This window comes from Athene noctua, chromosome 7 (genome assembly GCF_965140245.1).
Source record: "Athene noctua chromosome 7, bAthNoc1.hap1.1, whole genome shotgun sequence".
Taxonomy (NCBI): Eukaryota; Metazoa; Chordata; class Aves; order Strigiformes; family Strigidae; genus Athene; species Athene noctua.
In genome coordinates, this window is record NC_134043.1 from 32,384,082 (window position 1) to 32,403,090 (window position 19,009).

Consider the following 19,009-nt stretch of genomic DNA (forward strand, 5'->3'; position numbering starts at 1 on the left):
ACTCTTTTCACTCTAGTGTCTGAGTTTAATTGGTATCCTTAATCATCAAAACAATATTCTGTATTCAAAGAATGATCTTGAAGTATTTCTTTGTCTCATAAAAGAATACAGGTCTTCCTGTGACCCTCCTGCCAAGCAATACACTAGGACCACCTCATATTAATCCCAGTTTTCCTTCTGACAAGTGACAGTCAGAGCAGTGATAACCATCTTACCATGAAACAACTCTAATGAATTTATGTTTCTTGAGGGAATACTATGTAAGAAAGGGGTTTCTGCTGAAAATTAATGAAAAACTGACAACAGAATCAGGTCCGTTCCCTCTTATCCCAGTTTTTGTTGTTTTTTACAGCTGGACAAACTTCTCAGTAGCAACTTAAGCTATTTTATGTTTACCCTGAACAGCACAGAGAAGAGAATCAGATCCAAAGTGCTTAGAAGGCCCTACTTCCAACTTCTTCTAGGTGAGCACCACATGAAACAGTTTGCAGTGAACATCCAAATAGCAAGCTGGGCTCAGTGCTGCACCTTAAATAAAAGACTTGTGCACCTGCTGTAGCACATGCTGAGGTAGTGGTCCTGTAAATATCCTCCCCCATATTTCAGGCATTTGTGCAATACAGTGCAGTGGTTGCTCTGCCTTTCTTGCTTGTTAGCGGCTGGTTCTGATGCACTGTGTCACAGGAGAGGATAAAGGTCATTTCAGCCAGCTAGGCAGCTTCCCTACGCCTTGCCCTGCAGAGGCAGCCTTATCTGCTCTGCTCCTCACTGCAACATACTCTGATGTATCAGATGGGCTTGTGTGGAGCTATTTCATCCACTGGAGATGGGGGTCTGAATGATACCAGAGTAGATCACATGAAACCTTCCTCATACACAAGTAGTGTCAGGTACAATCTGAGGAACATCCAAAACAAGCTCTGCTTATTTCAGATAGCAACATGCAACTACACTACCAAAAAGTGATTCTGTCTGCTATTATGAAAAATTGAGAGCTAAAAGAAAGGAATCCCCCTGAAATGAACAAGTAAAAGCAGAATGCCTGTGGAATACCTCATGTGGGACTTCACATCCAGCAGTTCCAGAGAAGTCACTCGGGGCTCACCAGCCAGATTCTGCAAAATCTTCAGCCTTGGTCCACAGTGCTTGTAAAACTCTGTGCAAATATTCAGCAGTGACTCCCGCGGTCTCCTGAACTCCTCTCTGGCAATTCGTTCATCCAGCTCCTCTCGGGGAAGACCCTGCCCCTCCTCCAGTAAGTGGAGGTTCTCCCTGGGGTATATAAAATGAGAAAAAGCAGGAAGTGTTATACACAGTGGAACAGTAGGCACATACTATAACAACCTCTCCAACTTGTTTTTGCAACAGATGATTTCTGCTGAAATTGGAAAGAAAGAGTTGCATCTGAAAAAAAAAAAAACCAAAACAAAAAAACAACCAAAACCCAAGGAAAATTATAATCTGCAAAGTTTTGTTAAAAATGTAAATAATTCCTATATGAACTATCCTTTGCTACCCTCCCTTGAAAAAAGGCTGCCTGTCAGAGCAGCAGTTGGTGGGACCCATGGGGTGAGCCTGGAAACTGCTGGGGAACGTGTCAGGGAAGACCAGGCAAAGATTTTACTGTACCTGATAAAGTGTAGTTTGGCTCCCTGTTCTGGGTACCTGGAGAAACAGAAACAATGCAGATGTAAACAGCAACTTAGTGGTGCCTAAAACTGTGCCTTTCTGAAAGAAGGCGACACTGGCCTAGTGTAGAGGTATACTCGCCATGGACAGGATGGTATCTTGTGTCACTGGAACAATGGCTACACATAGTTAGTGACCACATTGAATAGCCTTTAACTCCCAACTGGCAGCAAAGAACAGATTCCTATTGTTATTGCCCTTGTAATGAAAGGAAAAATTCAGGTTTAAAAGCCATAGGCCTCTTTAAAGCAATTTCTCTTCCGTAGTGAAAACCAGAGCTCATCTAGTGGAAGGAATATCTCAGCATGTTTTTTGAAGTTATTGTAATTTTCTCTTGCCACTTCTTGTTGAGAAAGCATTAACAAACCCTGCACCACTTGGCTAACGTGTCTAAGGCTGGAACAGTGATCATTCCACCATCATGAGACTCCTGCTGTTGCTAGCAGACGACTGTTGCAATGATAACACAACAGAAGAAACAAGGGCAGGAAACCTGGAGCAGTGCAAAAATATTTTGGATCAGAGACTGAACATTTGACAACAAGAAAGATCTGGAAATGTAAACCAAGATGTCCGAGTCACATAGCATCAGGAGTCTCTACATTGCCTGTCAGCAGACACATATTAACTGCTGTCCAAAATCAGCAGACAAATCATAAAGCCCTACTTTCCATTACACCTTATTTTTCCTTAGACTAGGCAACCTTGCAATAGAAGTAAATCCACTTCAGACTTGAGCATGAAGGGGTTTATCTGCTTCTCAGATCCAGGACCGGAAGTCAAAGCTGTGTTTCATCCATGCCTGAATAAGTCTTAAAGAATAACAGGCTGATTCCAGGAGTTACCAACCAAGATGTGTACACTACACATCTATAAATTGACATGACAGCACTTTGATGATCCATGCAGAGAGTGATTTCTATTCCCTTCGATACAAAGAAATACAGGGAATAACTCAGAAAGCATGTCTTGCCAGAAGGCTGTTCCTGATTTACAGTTCTATACAGCCCATGGTATTGTACTAGACCAGTGGTTCTCAACCTGTGGTACACAGACCCCTGGGGGGCCGTGTCATCACAGGGGTTCCCCAAAGGTTTAAAGCAGGGGTGGAAGAGTGGTGATGCTATTATTTTAAATTTATATGGAATCATTGCAATAAAAATATTATAATAGGAGTGTGTGCATTAACAGATTATTTCCCCTTCTCTCCAAATTTGAAGACCCTTCATGAGAAAATTGAAATAAATATTTGATGTGGTCTAGTGCTTTAAATCTTGAGTTAAGTCTTGGTGGTCTGTGGCCACAAAAGGTATTTGAAGAGGGTCCATGGGGAAGGAAAGTCTGAGAACCCCTGTACTATTGGCTGTGCATGGACTTACTATCAGCTGTTAGAGACAAAAGAGAAATCCTGAGGAAATACTCCGCTTTGGAAGAACAGCTATCCCACCTTTTGCTAGGGGAGAATTCCCTTTCCAGGTCAGCAAAAACATTCAGATTTTAAGCACAGTAAGGCATATCTTGGCCAGGAGAAGGCAGGGCTACCTGGAGGAGTAATCAGTACTTCAAAGAAAACCTTCATAATCCCAAATGCTTGAGGGTGTATTTTGTAACAAGATTTCTTAAACCCTTGCTCTGTGACTAAATTGTCCAGTGGCCTTGTCTAATTTGCAGCAGCCTAATTGGAATGGCCATTATGGCTAAGGAGCCGTATTACAGTCTCTTTCCTTATTTCCATCTTCTGTGTGAAGTTTTTTTTGTGGGAGTTTTGTGGGGGTTTTTTAACAACAAAAATATTCCCAGTCATTCTTCCCTTTCTCTCAGATTTCTGCCACTCACTCCTTTGCTATCTGTCACTGCAAAAAAACCCCAAACCAACCCAGACCAATGTGGAGATAAAGATGATAAAGACCATAAGAAAAGTCAATAGGGAAGGGAAGAAAAGAAACCTGGAGGAGGTGCCAGTTTCTGCAAATCTCAGCTGACATACAGTCTGAGCTTGTGCTGCTGTTCAGTCTCTCAGATCAAGGCCAGAAGGATCCAACCCTTCTGCTGCACAAGCACACTCTGCCCAGTGGTTGCTTTGACAGGAGACTCAGAAAGAAGCAAAGCAGAGAACTGAGGCACATAATTGCTTTGTCAGTATACTTCTAGAGTCAGAAAGAGAAACAAAGAAAAAGACATTTAGGATGGGTGTCCTCCATTTTGATATCATGGTCTTCTATTTAGTCACATGGTTCTAGTCTTGGGGATTTTGGTTACTGTCAGAAATGCAGTCCTGGGCTATATACTCTTTATCTGAATGTTTTCTCTCACAGTACATAGAGCACTTCCTCAGACAGCACTGAGATGTTACTTTATTAAACAAAACAAAAAAAAAAATCTATTCAGAAAAATGAGAAAGAAAGAAAGAAAAGCCCGCTGACTTACCTGGTGTTCACACCTGCTGACATGGTGTGGTTTGCTGTTGTGGTTCCTTTATGGCCTTGGTCACATCGACTCATCTGTGGGGCTGTCATAGGCCTGGCAATGGGAAGGTGAATAGCACACTAAAGACTAAATCTAACAGGCGCACTCAAATTCCGCTTGTGATCTGGTGAAATTTGGCACTAATTTTACCATGTCTAAAACTCAACCATTATTCAAGCTAAGCTGCATATCGTGACCTCCTGTGCATTCCCTCTCCCCACACCGATAACCAAATGCCAGCTCAGACCTTTGCACCGTGTGGGTTACCTGGTGAGCACTTCTACACTGTACAAGAGGGCCTGCAGGGACGTGGCAAGGGCAGCCATAGCAGCAATCTCCTCACGAGCTGCTGTCACGGTCTCCACTTGAGAGGTTTGTCGCTTCAGTTTCTGCAAGTAACAGGGAACCAGTGCTTCCAAGACCATCAGCATCTGGAGGCTGGAAAAATAACCAAAACTTTGTCTGGTTTATTTTGTCAGTCCTGAAACTCATATCAAGCACAGGCTTAAGTTTCTATGTGAGGACCCTTGGATGTCTCACAAGCAATTTCATTGCTTCTCACTAGATAAGCAGGCCAAAAAACCTCTTGGATCAGGGACTTCAGGGAAAACTATCTGATGCATGAAACAATAATAATAAAAATGACCTGAACTTCTGGGTATCTTCTGAATATGGCATCCATTTGCAGATATTCACTTCCCCTTCCAAAGACTCATTCTTCTCTAGTTCCCTCTTGGAAACCAAACTTTTTGCTTTAGCAGCTTACCTCCCCTCTCTGTCTTCCTGTTTTTTTCCAGCTGTTTTTTCTCCCCCTCCATTGCTTCTCTGACAACAGAAACCTGCAGGAGACAGTGTGATCCCCACTTACAGTTTAGGTGTTGCTACTCAGGCTGCCATCTAACTTAATGCTGCAGCTGTCAGGATTTGGTGCCTTAGAAAATGTCTCAACAGGGAGAGGATGGGCCTCACAAGAAGCCCTGTGCTTGGAATGCATTTCTATATCCTCTGCCTCCATTTGTCAGCCTTGCTTTTGCATGCCATGTGCAGCTTTTATGCCTTTTCTGAGTCTGCACAAACCAAGAAAACAGATTAGCACCTTCTGAATGATTCAGGAGCATAGGCCACCACTGTCACACACAGCTTGATGGCTTCACTGATTGAAAAGGTCAAGTCTTCATTCCCATAGCAGAAGTCTGCAGGAGTAAAGCAATATGAGAAGACTATCACACAAACATACTGAATATGAAAGGAACTAACACACTCCTTCCTTTTTCCCTTCTTCAGTTGGTTGCTTCTCATCTTAATAATCCCCGATAGACTTGTTTTTTGTCAGAAAATCTGTCTATATAAAGGAAACATGCTGCAGTCCCACTTGCACCCTCCTATCCAAGAACTCGGTAGGTGAGAAACAGTTCTCAGAAGGTCATATCATTGCTGAACATAAGGCCTACAGCTGCTGCTGGAGTCCCATTTCAAACATCACCCATCACAAGCAAAATCTTAAACTCATACATGACAAGCACACATGTCAACCTAATGACAATTTTTATGCTCCCTCGCTTTTTCCTAGATGTTTCCACTGCACTAAAAATGATGCTGATACACCAGTGATGGCAGAAGACAGTTTACTTATAAAAAATCAAGCCCATTCTATACTGGTAGCCACATGGGCACCAGCACAAAAGTGAGTCTCGTTTGCTAGTGATTTGAGAGAAAATTTTCAAAAGCATTTAAGTCCCATATTACAAATATTACTTTGGATATAATTAGTGCCAAGCATCAAGAAACTTGAAGTATTCGAAGAATAATATTTGTAATACAACTGTAGTCCCATTTATAGAAGTTACTTTGGTATACAGGAGCCCAAAGTTAAGGGCCCAAAGCGTGTAAATCACTTCAAACAACAGAAGTCCAAAGATAATTCTGATCTTCAGATGGAAAATACCAGGCACAGAACTTGGAAATTTTCAGATATGTCTTTGAATAACCCTAAAACCAAAGATTTTATATAAATGCTTACTGCAATCTACAAAGAAGAAGAAATATCTTCCGTTTCTGTACCATTTTATACTATAACTTGTAATATAATTGTGCAGAATTGTAAAATCCCAGTATGCAACAAAGCTTTAACTGTAAGGCTAGACAGGCTTCACAGTTCATCAAAATAAGTATTGTTTAAGGGAAGTGCAAATTTGGAAAACAAGTTGAAGATCCTTATAAAAATCAGCAAAATTTACTTCCCTGCAAATCACAACTCAGACAAATTCTTAAATACTGCATTGCATGGATAAATATCAAGAGACAGAGTGTCCTGGATACATCATACAGCCATATATATTCTGCTTTGTGATAAACCAACGTCCCCCTACAACTCAGCACTACTGAATGTCTGAATGGCATCCATCATTTTCTAGTCATAGCCTGCCCACAGGAGAGTATGCCTTTGTTTCCTGCCCACATGGAGCAGAGGAATTGACACTGATCTTGTCAGCATGATGCAGTTTATTAGGCATCTTTATTCTTCACCCACACATGATAAAATTCAAAATGCCAGGGGCTAGTCTCAAACTAGCAGGCTCAATGCAGAAAAAGTAGCTTTGGAATAAAATAAATTAATAATTTCCCTCCTGCAGAAAATACCGAAAGGATGGTGCTATTGATAAAGCCAATCTTAAAAGCCTTGTGAGGCATAAGAAACAGATATGACTGCATTCTGGGAGAAGAAAAGGGCCCTGAACAAATCATGCTGTATCACAGCATGTTGAATAAATAAACAACAAACCAGAATTACTAAATAAAGAGTGTTTTGCTGTTACCTAATGACTTGAGAGGCTTTTCTGCTTTCACCAACTCTAAGATGTCCAAAATGTCTGGAGTATCTCCCTCTAAAGACTGCAGCAGGTCAAACAGGCACTGAGCTGACACTCCTTTGCTGGTTCCATTGTTTGTAGCATCCTGTTTCAACAACAGACATTCGTGGTTGATTTTCTGAGGGCCTGTGAGCATCCCAGGAATTTTTATCTGGAGGTGTGGGCAACCTTTTGTTTTGACAAGGGGCTCACATGGAGTTCCAGAGTTTACAGCTATCAAACAATAAGCCTTGCCTAGATGCAACAGATTGATGCTACAGTGGAAGGATAATCTGAAGACTACACACAGCTTTACTTCCTAGAAAGGACAGATCTTTGCTGCCCTGTCAAGGAGAAAGATTTGTGTGCTTACAGTGTATGTGCAGTTAGATTTGGCAGTCCCACTTCAAACTGAAACTGCATTGATTTGTTTTAACTCACTAAAACATGAAAAAGTAATTATTTCAAAACATGGTTAATCCAGTCTTATAGTTCACATGTACTAAAACTTGGCATTGAGCTTTTAGTTCCTGTTGCTGAATTCTAAGAAAGGATTTGCATTTAAGGATTTACTAATCATTACTGTCCTTTTATAATATATTTATACACTGAAATCTAAGGAGGGATCACATTTACTAGCCTGGATACCGGTGGCCCATTATCTCGTCAACCTTCTCAATCAACTGATGAACAGAAGTGTGCAGAACTAAGTTCAGGAAATGGTTCTGTGCAGCACCAAGTGCAGTATATGCTCAGTAAGAACTGTGCTGCTGCTCCAGCTTTTTTCTCCTTGTGATCTCTGATGGGGGGCTGGCTGCATATGCAGGCTTCCCCATGCTGGGACTAGGGAAAGGCCTTTACTCACAGGGAACTCCAGGAGAGGGGCCACACTTGCAAACAGCTGCAGAATAAAGGGCTTGCGATGCAGAATGTAGAACTGGCGGCAGGCAAATTCAATTGCTTGGCGTAGCTGTGGGTTGCTTTCATAGTCAGCGTATACCTGAGCAAAGGAAAAAAGAAGTACAACTCCAGTGGAAGGGCTCTTTATCTCCTACCCCAGACTGAATTAACTACAGCCTTGTCATTCCTGATATGTTTGCCTAACATGTTTTCAAAGATGGAGACTTGACCACCCTCTCTGGTAATACATTTCAGGGACAAGCTGTCCCTAGGAAAAACGTTTGCTTGTCATGCTTGAACCTTCTCTGTCACAGCTTTAGTCAATTATTTTTTGTCCTATGTATCAGAGGTAGATTCCTCCCCTCTCCTTCCTAGAAGCACCTTACTTGTTTGAAGCTAGTTAGTGCTTTCTTCCTCAATTTTCATCTTTTTCAGTTAATCAAATCCCAGCCCTTTCAGTCCTTTCTTAGATGATGTATCTTCTAGATGTACATCCCTGTTCCAGTCTGCAGTCTCTTCAGTTAACTGATGTCTTTTGTGCAGTGTCCACATCTGGACAGAGCCAGCACTTCAAGTCAGGAGTGCTGCTTATTGGAGCAGCAGAATTATTCCATGTTTCTTTCACAAGATACAAATTTGTAGAGTCATCCCAGAATGGCATTTGAGATATTTTCTTTTTCTTTTTTATGCTTCAACAGGACAGTGTTGATTCATGTTTAACTTCACATCTATAATAACTCCTGCAGAACTGCTACTGAATCAGCTACTTTCCTTCCATAGTTACATGACTTATTCATAAGTAAGGACCTACACTTGTCCAGCCTAATCAACATAGTCTGTTCTTTTATCTTTTTTCAAACTGCACCTTCAGTTTCTCAAGATATTTGAACTCCTAGCTTGTCCTCCAACACAGTGACAGTTCCACCCACTTTTAAGATATTTTAAGGCTCTTAGAGTGGCATTTCCTTCATGGCTGGCCACTGAACCATGCAGCCAATGTGTTGCCAAAGATGTGGGATTTGTTTCTCAGTTATGTAAACATTACAAATTGCTAGGAACAACTTCACTCTGCTTCCTTCTTCCGTCCGCTTCAATTGCCTGTCTGCACTTCTCTGCTGGTACAAGTCTGTGGGAGGTTTTGAGTGGGGGTAGGCAGGATATTTTTTGCTATTTGCTGGCAAAAGGTAATGCCGAGATTTTACTGTACTGCAAAGGTCACATTACAGCACAGGCCTCTTGAAGGTTTCTAAAAAATTATTAGCATGAAAGACTTCTGCAGAGATGAATTCAATTCTCAGTAGCCTAGTAGGCTGAAGAGACTAGTATGTGTTTAATACAGTCAGAAGCCTCTAGCATGCTTATGAGGACAGTCAATCACCATGGCCTGTTACACTTGCAATATCTCATTTACTTGAGAAAAGGGAAATAATTAATTGTATATGCACTTCACTAAGGAAAGCAGAAGAACCTGCAACAAAAAGAGCCTTGTAAAGATATGTGTATGTATGCATTAACAATTAAGATACTAGTGGCTAGTTCAAGCCCAGAAGTGGAAGAGAATTTGTTTGTGATGACCACAAACCAACCAGCTGATTTTAGGTGCCTGGAACAGAGATGTGAAGATCTGCAAAAGCAAACAAGCTCAGCAAAACTTGGGTTTTCATTTCAAATGCTTTTTTGCCTCCCAAGAGTGTATTTTATTTATTCGGTAGTTGACAATAATTGGTAAGGGGGGGAAGACGGGATAGAAAAGAATTACAAAACTAATTTCTCTCAATATGGAAAGTGGAAACGAAGAGAGAGTCCACAAGGCTGACTGGTTACTGCCAAGTACTTCAAATTAAGTTATTAAGCTATTTTATTTCAAAATGTCTTGTTTCTAATGAATAAATCCATGCACTGCAGAACTGGATCTAATAACTACCTACCTAACCATGTAAGGCATGATATTAGAGTTTTCAGTTATGAAAGAGTTTGTTGATAGCAAAATTCATCACTGGTCCTAATTACTGTGGTTTGTTAACTATGTCAAAATGAACATACATAGGGATGTCACGGTCATTGCTTCTTTTACAGAAACACTAGGTTTTTCTCTATTTGCATTATAATATTAAATCTTTGGATACCATCTTCAAGCCTTGCAGAAATAATCTTTCTGTCTGTCAAAGAACTATATTGTTTGGTTTTTTTTTTTTATTTTCAGTATCTGATTTTTGTCAAATGTCAACAGAAAAAAGGCATACTTGTACACCTCAAAGTGAAGAGAAACTCCGCCTCTAACACTTTCAATATTTGTCATCATTCACATGAAAAGACAACATAAGTTTTTCATAAACATTTAGTGTTATTTTCTGTTGCTATCTAAATTGCAGATAATACAATTATCATACTTAAAGAAGTGAATATAATTTCATTTTGACCAGCAACTAGCAAATCCAGATATTTCAACTATTCCCCAAATTTCAGCCATCCCTGAAGGAAAAAACATTGAGGGAAACCTAAGGTCCAGATATCTCACATTTCTGTGTGGAGTACATAGTAAGAGAAACAGACATTCATTTACTCAACTTAAAGAAGAAAATGTAGTCATTTACTCAAGAACAAAAGGGAATGTAGTCTCAGGAATGCTGATTTGGGCCATCCCACTCTGCTCTGTTGTCTTCTTGGGGCCCCCACAATCTGTGATCTCACCAGGACTCAGCTGTTTAAAGTTTCTCCAATAACAGTCGGTCCTATAAAAAAGTTCTTGCTTGCAAGTCTTCCCTCATGTTGTTCATGGAAATAGCTCACCTGCAACATGCTGGGGAGGACCCACTGGTACCCGCTGAGGGAGAAGAGGTGGTTAAAGTGCACAGCTGTGTTGATAACTGTGGCAGCGTACTGCCTCAACAAGGCACTGTCCTCGGGGTGCAGGATCAGGGCACCGTTGAAGACGTTCAAGAACAGCATGATCTCATCTCCCCAGGGAAATTCGCTGGGCATGCCAAGGAACATCTCCTCCAGCAGCTTAATCCACAAGCTTTTCTGAAGAGTGTCCAGACCAAAGAGCTCTTTCCCAGCTGTGGGGGAGAAGAGGCAACAGCTATCAACTCTGTCCACCACAGCCAGCCTCACAACATTCCGAGAGGCCAAAGGCCTCTCAAAGAACCATCCCACAACACTGACCATTCTTCTGCCTTTTTAAAGTGATTTCACCCATCCTGTACTTCTGGAAGCACCCACAAGGCTTGAGCAAACCTTGACTGAAAGCAACACATATCAAGATGAAGACTGATGAGTATCACACAGCTCGTTAAATCTGCCCCCCACTGGTTAGAAAGTCTCCTCTTAAAAAGAGAAAGTGGATCTGAGCTTTTACATGCATCATCTGCCTCACACAACCTGAAGAGCTGCGTGGATTTATGCTGAATTTTTATCCTTCAGGTGTCACATACATTACAGTACTTTGATGCAGAGTTACATGCTTCTGAAAGCAAGTGCCTTTAGGGCCTGTTACAGAACTTACCATCCTGCAGCTGTGGCCAAACAGTCCAATCCCCAAATCAGGCTGGAATCCTTACTTGACTTCCAGAGCAAAGTTTCTAAACAGAGGGCTGTTTCTGTATCCCTGCTGCAGAATTTGCCCAATCTTCACTGGAAGTCCATTGCTTCCTCAGAGCGGATGGCAAACAACTCTGAGCAATTGTTTTTAGGTGCAGATATGCTATTGGACACAGTATTCCAGCTGTAGTCTCATGCATAATTTTAATCCATAATTATAACTTATTCTCATTTGGGTCCAAAGAAAGTAGCTTTGTCTGGGGACCTCTAAGAGCAAAGCCCTTTCTGCTGTTGTGCTTACAAACCAACAGCTATGTATCATTTTCCCTAGGAAGAGATTAATCAGCTTTCAGTAACACTACAAGCCTGTGTGTTCCTAAGGCAAATGAAGTGCCTCACAGAAACCTTCTAGGCCCTGTACAACCTCCAGAGAAAGCTATCAAAAGGCCATACCTTGGGGATCACTGAAGAGTGAGAACTCGGCATCAATGGCACTTCGGGGAAATGAAGGCAAGCGGAGGAGGTCCTCCTGGAGCATAGATACATGGGACTGCTTGTGGGCAGTAGGGATCTTCTGTGTCAGCGATATGAGGAACAACACCCGTCCCACCTCTTCTAGCTTGCGGGTGAACACCTGAGAGAGAAAAAGAGACAAGGATCAGAATGCACTTTTCTAGGTTAGTTTCCATGGCTTTTTCTGATGGGAGGGGTACTGCATTCATGACCCAGAGGATCCTGTTGAAATTCACAGGGCTAGTGTTGCACCTTTTTGCTAGAATTTGTGTAACCACTGTTCTTCAGCCCAGCTCTGCAAAGATGGATCGTGTTTGTAAAAGGGATTTTAAGAACACTTCCTATGTCAGTCTTGCGGAGGACCCTGAGTGGTTGTCAAACACTTTGCAATGGTGCCGTGCAGTCTTTTGTAGATTAATATAAGCTTTGCCAGTGTGAGCCCCAAGGTGGTTGGAAGCAAACCAACTCCAAACTGAAAGCCATACAGTTGCAGTTGCTCTCTGCAAGGTCTTAGACTATAGTCAGCATGAGTTGGAATTGTTACCTGCCTTCTGGGTTGAGGTTGGCTCATGTTGGGCCATAGAAAGTGTATGTATAGTTGCAAAAGAAAAGTAGTCAATGAAACAAAGCCGACCAGCTTCTGAGTTACTGCAAATGAGCAGAGCCCTTCTGATTTCAGATTATCACTTCTGGTTTACACCACCTGAGAAACCAAGTTCCACTCCGCCAGCCTCCTTTGAACTTCTGACCAGTAGGACTAGTCAGGCTAGCTATTTTAGTTTGATGCTAAAAGTAACCATGAGACAGAATGATGCTCAGTAGTAGAAGCAACTGTCTTTGGAAGCCGTTTTGAGACAGCTCTTAGCTACTGGGATGAAGCCAAAACTTGAAGCATGTGGTTTAACATGTGACAGAGCTCAGCTTCCCACATCCTGCAGTTGCTCTGACCTTGCTCTGAAGTGCACTCAGCTTAGAATTGGGTGCTCAATCAATTAACAGTAAAGAAAGTACTTTTCCATGGATTGCTGCTCTGTGGGTAGACTCTACAGTGCTGTTTTCTTCCCTGAAGTTGGATGTTGTCCAGCAACTTCTTGCATGACTACAGAGAGGCTTGATTTAAGTTTTACCTTAGAAATGTTTTGGCCTTTAAGTACTCTAAATAGAAAAATGTGGAATGCAAAATAATGCCCTGACAAAACTGGACAGGCCATTTTAATCTTTTTGGGTAATGTAGGATATATTAAACTCATTTATTTGATATTTGGGACACATCTCCTAGAACCAGAGTGAGAATAATTTCTGTCACAGAAGCAACCAAAATGATCCCAAGTAATTTCAGATTTTTATAGACTTTCTCCTGACAGATGTAGCATATGAAATATTTCCCTATTCTGTATCGTACACATATGAGATGGCATTAACTATATTCTTCGTTATTTTAGCTGCTAGTACCTCTTAAGCCGCTTTATAGCTGCATTTTATAACCATTCCTGATGATATTTTCCTGCCCCTGCACTCACATTGCTAGGGACACAACAAGTACAGTAGCTGTTTTTTGGCGAGAAGACTACAACTGTTAATAACAAACTCATCCTGTTTAACCACATCCCCCCACCCCTCCTTTTTATTTCCTGCTTATTATCATCCTTTGCAGATACAGCTAGAGCAAATTTTCCCTAAACACTCAACTCTCTGCTACTGAGACTGCTTTTGTGGAAGACAGAGTATGTGACTTCTACAGGTAGAATGAGCTCAATACCGTTGTCTTACTGTCTAAAGAAATTATATCTATAGCGGTTTGAAGCACATTAAAGGCACTGGCCTGCCACTTTAGTTAGGGTTTAGTTCCTAAAGGAGAGCTCGTGGGAGCTGCAGAACATTAGCAGTATTGGTCATGAGGCTGGAAGACAGGGAGAACAGTGCTCTTCTGAGGGCAGATATTTCCCTGACAAAAACAACTTGCCTCTGGGAGTAGCTATGGTAAAAGACTAACATCTGAGAGCAGGACAAGGAAGAGAGACAGGTAACGTCCTCTACAGTGAGAAGACACAGAGGAAGGTAGAACAGATAATTCTTGCTCCACAGCCAGAGGTCATATTAAAGAAAGGGATAACCAACTTTTAAAACTGATGCAAGTGAAGCTCTCTTCTGGCCACGTGTAGGAGAATGCAAAATGATCTGCTTAAAAGAAGCTGGCTAGAGAGAGGGGGATGGAATTCACATTGCATCCCTTGACTCTTCTTAAAATACTATACACCTGTCCAGAGGCACCAGGGCAGATTTCATGCCAATTGCTGCTTCTCCAGCAAAGCTCTCTATGTGCATGCAGCATGAGTGAAGGCCTTTAAGAGGAAAAGAAAGGTTTATTTACAGGGTTTGTTTCTGGGCAGAGGTGTTTGGTGACAGTGAGATACCTGCTTCTGAATGAGCTCTTGACCCTTTTCTGGATGCATCTGCACCAGGTTGAGCTGGGGAGAAACTGACCTCCGGAAAGGATAAATATCACGGACGTAGGTCTGCCAGGAAAGGAAACAAGTGTATTTTAAACAAATGTAATCGTAACAGCATCACTCAACTGAACTGTATAAAAGGCCCTTTAGCCCTTTCTGAAGCTTTTGAGTAGGGACTTTCAGACAGTGTCAGGTGTCATGGAAGAGCATAAACAGAAGATAAATACGCTCTTTTCTAAGAAAGCTAGACATTAATGACTTAAGAGCAAGGGACTCCACTTTTGCTTCCCCTCTTCTGCCAAACGCCAATCTTTCACAACACACAACTAAACACCCAAAATATGGTGGCCACAGGACAGAATTCTGTCTATTTATGGGGTCCTTCTCTCCTTTAGAGAACCCTGATGTTTGAAAAGAGGAATGGTGGAAAGAACAAAGTCATCTGGATCTGACCTTTGCCCTACCTTGTTGTAATGAATAAGATTCCATCGCTTATCCATTAAGAAGTAATGAGAAGACTGTGTTTCAGGTATGTTAAAGAACTCCAGACACTCCTGAGGAGGAAGAAAGAAAAACATCCTGTTACTTATTAGCTGCCTTGTATAAAGACCACAACATACAAAAGAAGAATATCCAGCTAATAAGGCACAAACCTGCATGCCTCAGGCAGGCTGGCACACTGTTCTGGCATTAATTCTTAATTTCTTTTTTAATCATAAAGTACATGAGTATGTTTGTGATAATCAGGGCATGCTGCTATCACAGTCCTGAAAACTGATGTTACTGATTTCGATGTCTTCATATTGCACATATTTGTCTGGCTATATGACCCTCATGGGTATTGCAGCTTCCATTTCCATACTATGTATATATCAGCCTTTAGTGATAGGTGATGCACAGAGACACTAAAGTTCTGATCCTTAAAAGCACCAAGATGTGTGATTCTCATTAAAATTTAACATAGTTGGACAAACTTAAGACTTTTACAAATCCATTTTCTATCTGGCTCAGTTAAGGCCACCCAGGAAATCCTTGGCAGAATGGGGAACTGACCTTACATCTCCTAGATCCCAAGATACTGTGGCTATTGAACCATCATTTCCACTCTGACCTTGATTATTCTATTGTCTTGAGTGTTGATAAAACCAAACAGGTAAATGATTTATATATTTATCCGAAGGACAGTATACAGCAAATACCCAACAAGCTGTAGTGTCTGCAAATGTAGTTGCATTTCTGGGGTTTTGGCTGTCAGTGAGGTCGGGGCATTTCTATTATCCTTTAATACGGGATCCTGTTTCTTGCAACCAAGCTCTCCCACAGGGAGACAGAAATGCCTGTCAGCAAATCTTCCCTCCCCAGCACTGAAACAGGATGATCGGGCAGGATGTATTGCTGGCATACAGGTATGGCAGGTAAAGGTATTATTAAGCAGTTTGTCCAGTTCAAAAACTCACTCCTACCTTCAGAAGAGCCTCAAACTGTGTGTCCTCATGGACTGGTAACTGAGTTGGGATGTCACACTCATTCTGTCCATGCACGACAAGGGTTTTTGTGCCTAAAGGAAGAAAAGCAGTTGCATTCTCCCTGGCCTCTTTAATTAACTCAATCTCAAAAGACCGCCCATGGAGGAAAAGCAATATTTAAAATTCATTCCTGGGCAGACAGACAATGTCAGTCCTGTCTGGAATCCATTATGTAGTGTTAGCATAGTCTCACACTTCCACAGTTAATGAGAAATCGATCTGTTCCTAAAGGATGAGCTGGCTTTAGCAGCAACTGTCACTCTGAAGAAGGAACAAACCTAAAAGGTCAGATCTGGTTTTCAGCAAGATATCTCTTGCCTGAGTCATGACGGCCTAGGCTCACAGCATGCTCTTCTTGGGCTCTCTCAAGACTTAAATGAGAGGTTGCATCAAATCAAACAGTCTACAGTCTTACAATGATCATCCTGCCAGCCTTTCACAGCCTAACTGGCACAAAGCTCTGGGTGGAAAAGACTGTTCTAAGTCACTTTTTGTTTGCTTCTTTTAGAGCTCTTAAAGTGGCCTTCTGAATCTCAGGAAATTAGAGGTGGAATTTACTGACTGAACCCTCAACTCTACGAAAACTGTCTTAGAACATGCAGCCATTTGTAGCAGGTCTTTTTCTGATCCAGTGTGGATGGATCTCCTTTTTGGTAGAGTAAGTCATGAACTTGGAAGTGAAGGAGATTTAAAAACTAATTTCTTATACCTGGCATTGAGGCAGTCACCAGCAGCTTCACCTCACATTGTTCCTTTTTCATAGTCTGTTTGAGATCCTTGAAGAAGAGTCCTTCTACATAGCCTACCACTTCCCAAAGGAAGGTGAGTGTGGCAGAAATGGCATCCATGCCCCACTCACATGGAGTGCGTACAAAATACATGATCAGTCCGACCTGCAGGTAATAAGTAAGAGGAATATCTGGTTATGCACACTCTTAAGTGTGCAGAGCATTGTATAAACACAGAACAATATTGTTCTTCTACCTTTCTTCACTCAGAGGGATAAACTCATTAAACTTACATTCTGAAAGTTTATACATACTACAGAACAATCTTCCTTCTGCTAGAGAGGATGAGGGTGGGGGGCAAAAAGTGCTGTTGCAGCCCAGCCTTAAAAGCTGTTGTAGAAAAGGAAAATAGAGAACCTCTGCAGTTAAGAGACCTCCCATGCCTTCTGCTCTGGTGTGCTGCCACACAGACAACAGCCAAACAACAGAGGGCTCCCAGAACAGCATACATCTTGTCTGGTTCACCTCTTAACTGAAGGAAATGCATTTTCCACGATCTTGAAAGAAGTTGCTAGATTTGGTGCAATAGTACTGTCCAAGAGCAAAGCACTTTCTGAATCAAAATTGAGTAAAATAATTAAAGGTTTCTGGCACTGGAACCCTTCTATTGGTCTACAACTCATTGTCTGTGGTTCAATTCAGAAATCCATGACAGGTTGCTTGGGGATTTAATAAAAATTTAAAGGCTCTTTTTCCTCTCCCTAGAAGGACTGAAAGACTGGTGTAAGCCTGGTGACTTGCACCCACAGCCAGAAACAGATATGAGCTATATAGGAGAAGTTAAGAGCATTTATTTCCTTGCAGACTGTGACATTAACTTTTTAGGACACATACAGGCAGAGGTGGGATTCTGGCCTGCACAGTGGACCCACAAGGTACTCACCAAGTAGTTAAAGAGGATATGAGATGTCTGGGCAGGGAAGTCTCCAATGTTCAACAAAAGCTTCCTTAACATATACATCAGCTCATCCTGGAAGAAGAGCAAATTTTTTTTTCTTTCCATCACAGAATGGAGAATGGATTTCTCCCTTTTGTTCTCTCTGGCTTTGTTTATTCCCTTTTCCATACTACCTTGTTCAGCTCTGTCTCTCGGTGCATGAAGTAGAACTATATGCTTGTGACTGCTCCCGCATTTCCCAAAATAAGGCCCAGGGCACAGCACCCAGGCCAAGGTCTTTCTTTTTTATCTCAGAGAGGTTAATACCTCCTACTGCAATTTGTGCTGACTGTAGCATCCTGATTCTGCACTCCTCTCCCTGTGATAATCCCTGTGTGACTTAAAAAATGACTGCCTAAACGATCTGTGAAATCTAGTTCAGCTCATCTCAATAGCTGTGGTTGCTGGGTAGGAGGTGCGGGCAGAACCTAACTTTTCTTCCTTTAGAGGGTGCCTGTTTTAAATGTAGAATAGTACATTTCTTATGGTGTGAAGGGAGTGTAGACAGGAAGGAATCTCACTGTCAGCTAAGGACAGACAGACTGTCTCCTAAATTTCTTCTGTGGCCCTCATCCTCTTAACCCAGATTTGAGCTAGTGTTATGGGCATGAATATGCATAGGACAACCCATGTCAATGATACATCTGCTGAAAGCTTCCAAGAAAATACACCTGTTTTCTGTGTTCTGTACTCATGGTTGTAGTAAGCCTATGAAGAGATGGTAAAACAGCAGAACTGTGATAGCTCAGAAGCCTCTGAGGCTGAACAGCATATAGCTTCCTTCTCAAAGATACTTAACAAACAGAAGGGACTCTCTGAACTTAAATAGAAGCTTTGAGGACTATGGTTGTGAAGTCTCAGGAATAGCGAGGCCACTGAGACCTGATTACTCAAGGAACCAAAAAGCAGCCTTTCCTGGCCTTTCTCAGGGTTTAATATTCATTTTGTAGTCAGTTCTAAGGTGGTTGCTAGGAAGATGAGGACAGTGCTATGACTGATATCGTACACCAAGCGTGCAGTTGAGAAAGCAGTATGAATAGTCTCACTGCCTTTCACCCAGTCAGAACTGGTATGTCTTTCTTCCATAAAGCTTAGCCATGGCACTAGAAAGCAGTCTAATATGCTACGGAGAGACAAGGCCACCCCCATCTTTCAGAGAAAGCTGAACAGAGTGGCATGGGTGGAGGCAATATTGCTTATGTTAGATAGAAAGAGTTGGGCTTCACTAAGCAGCTGTCCAAAGCTTGGCTTAGAGCAAGTCAGATTCTTAGTGGTGGTAAATCAGCTTTGCCCCATTTATATTAGCAGACAACGACTGAAGCCAACTGATGATATGGCCTAAAAGACTTTG

The 19,009-nt window shown here is 41.8% G+C and overlaps 1 protein-coding gene across 4 annotated transcripts in view; it reads right to left on the reverse strand.

The window, feature by feature from the left end:
- The window catches only part of UNC80 (unc-80 homolog, NALCN channel complex subunit), a 134,880-nt gene that overhangs the window by 31,987 nt on the left and 83,884 nt on the right, over positions 1 to 19,009 (reverse strand). For all 4 annotated transcript variants that reach the window (XR_012633934.1, XM_074910405.1, XM_074910403.1 and 1 more), the window contains 14 exons: positions 17,605 to 17,691; positions 16,643 to 16,826; positions 15,871 to 15,965; positions 14,872 to 14,961; positions 14,372 to 14,473; positions 11,898 to 12,078; positions 10,695 to 10,963; positions 7,870 to 8,004; positions 6,972 to 7,110; positions 5,252 to 5,348; positions 4,423 to 4,593; positions 4,117 to 4,209; positions 1,630 to 1,665; positions 1,054 to 1,272 (listed from right to left, as the gene is read on the reverse strand). Coding sequence is in view for 3 of the 4 variants with exons in the window: in XM_074910405.1 (XP_074766506.1) it covers positions 1,054 to 1,272; positions 1,630 to 1,665; positions 4,117 to 4,209; positions 4,423 to 4,593; positions 5,252 to 5,348; positions 6,972 to 7,110; positions 7,870 to 8,004; positions 10,695 to 10,963; positions 11,898 to 12,078; positions 14,372 to 14,473; positions 14,872 to 14,961; positions 15,871 to 15,965; positions 16,643 to 16,826; positions 17,605 to 17,691 (1,898 nt within the window). In the remaining variant the exon portion in view is untranslated. The remainder of the gene's footprint in view (positions 1 to 1,053; positions 1,273 to 1,629; positions 1,666 to 4,116; positions 4,210 to 4,422; positions 4,594 to 5,251; positions 5,349 to 6,971; positions 7,111 to 7,869; positions 8,005 to 10,694; positions 10,964 to 11,897; positions 12,079 to 14,371; positions 14,474 to 14,871; positions 14,962 to 15,870; positions 15,966 to 16,642; positions 16,827 to 17,604; positions 17,692 to 19,009) is intronic.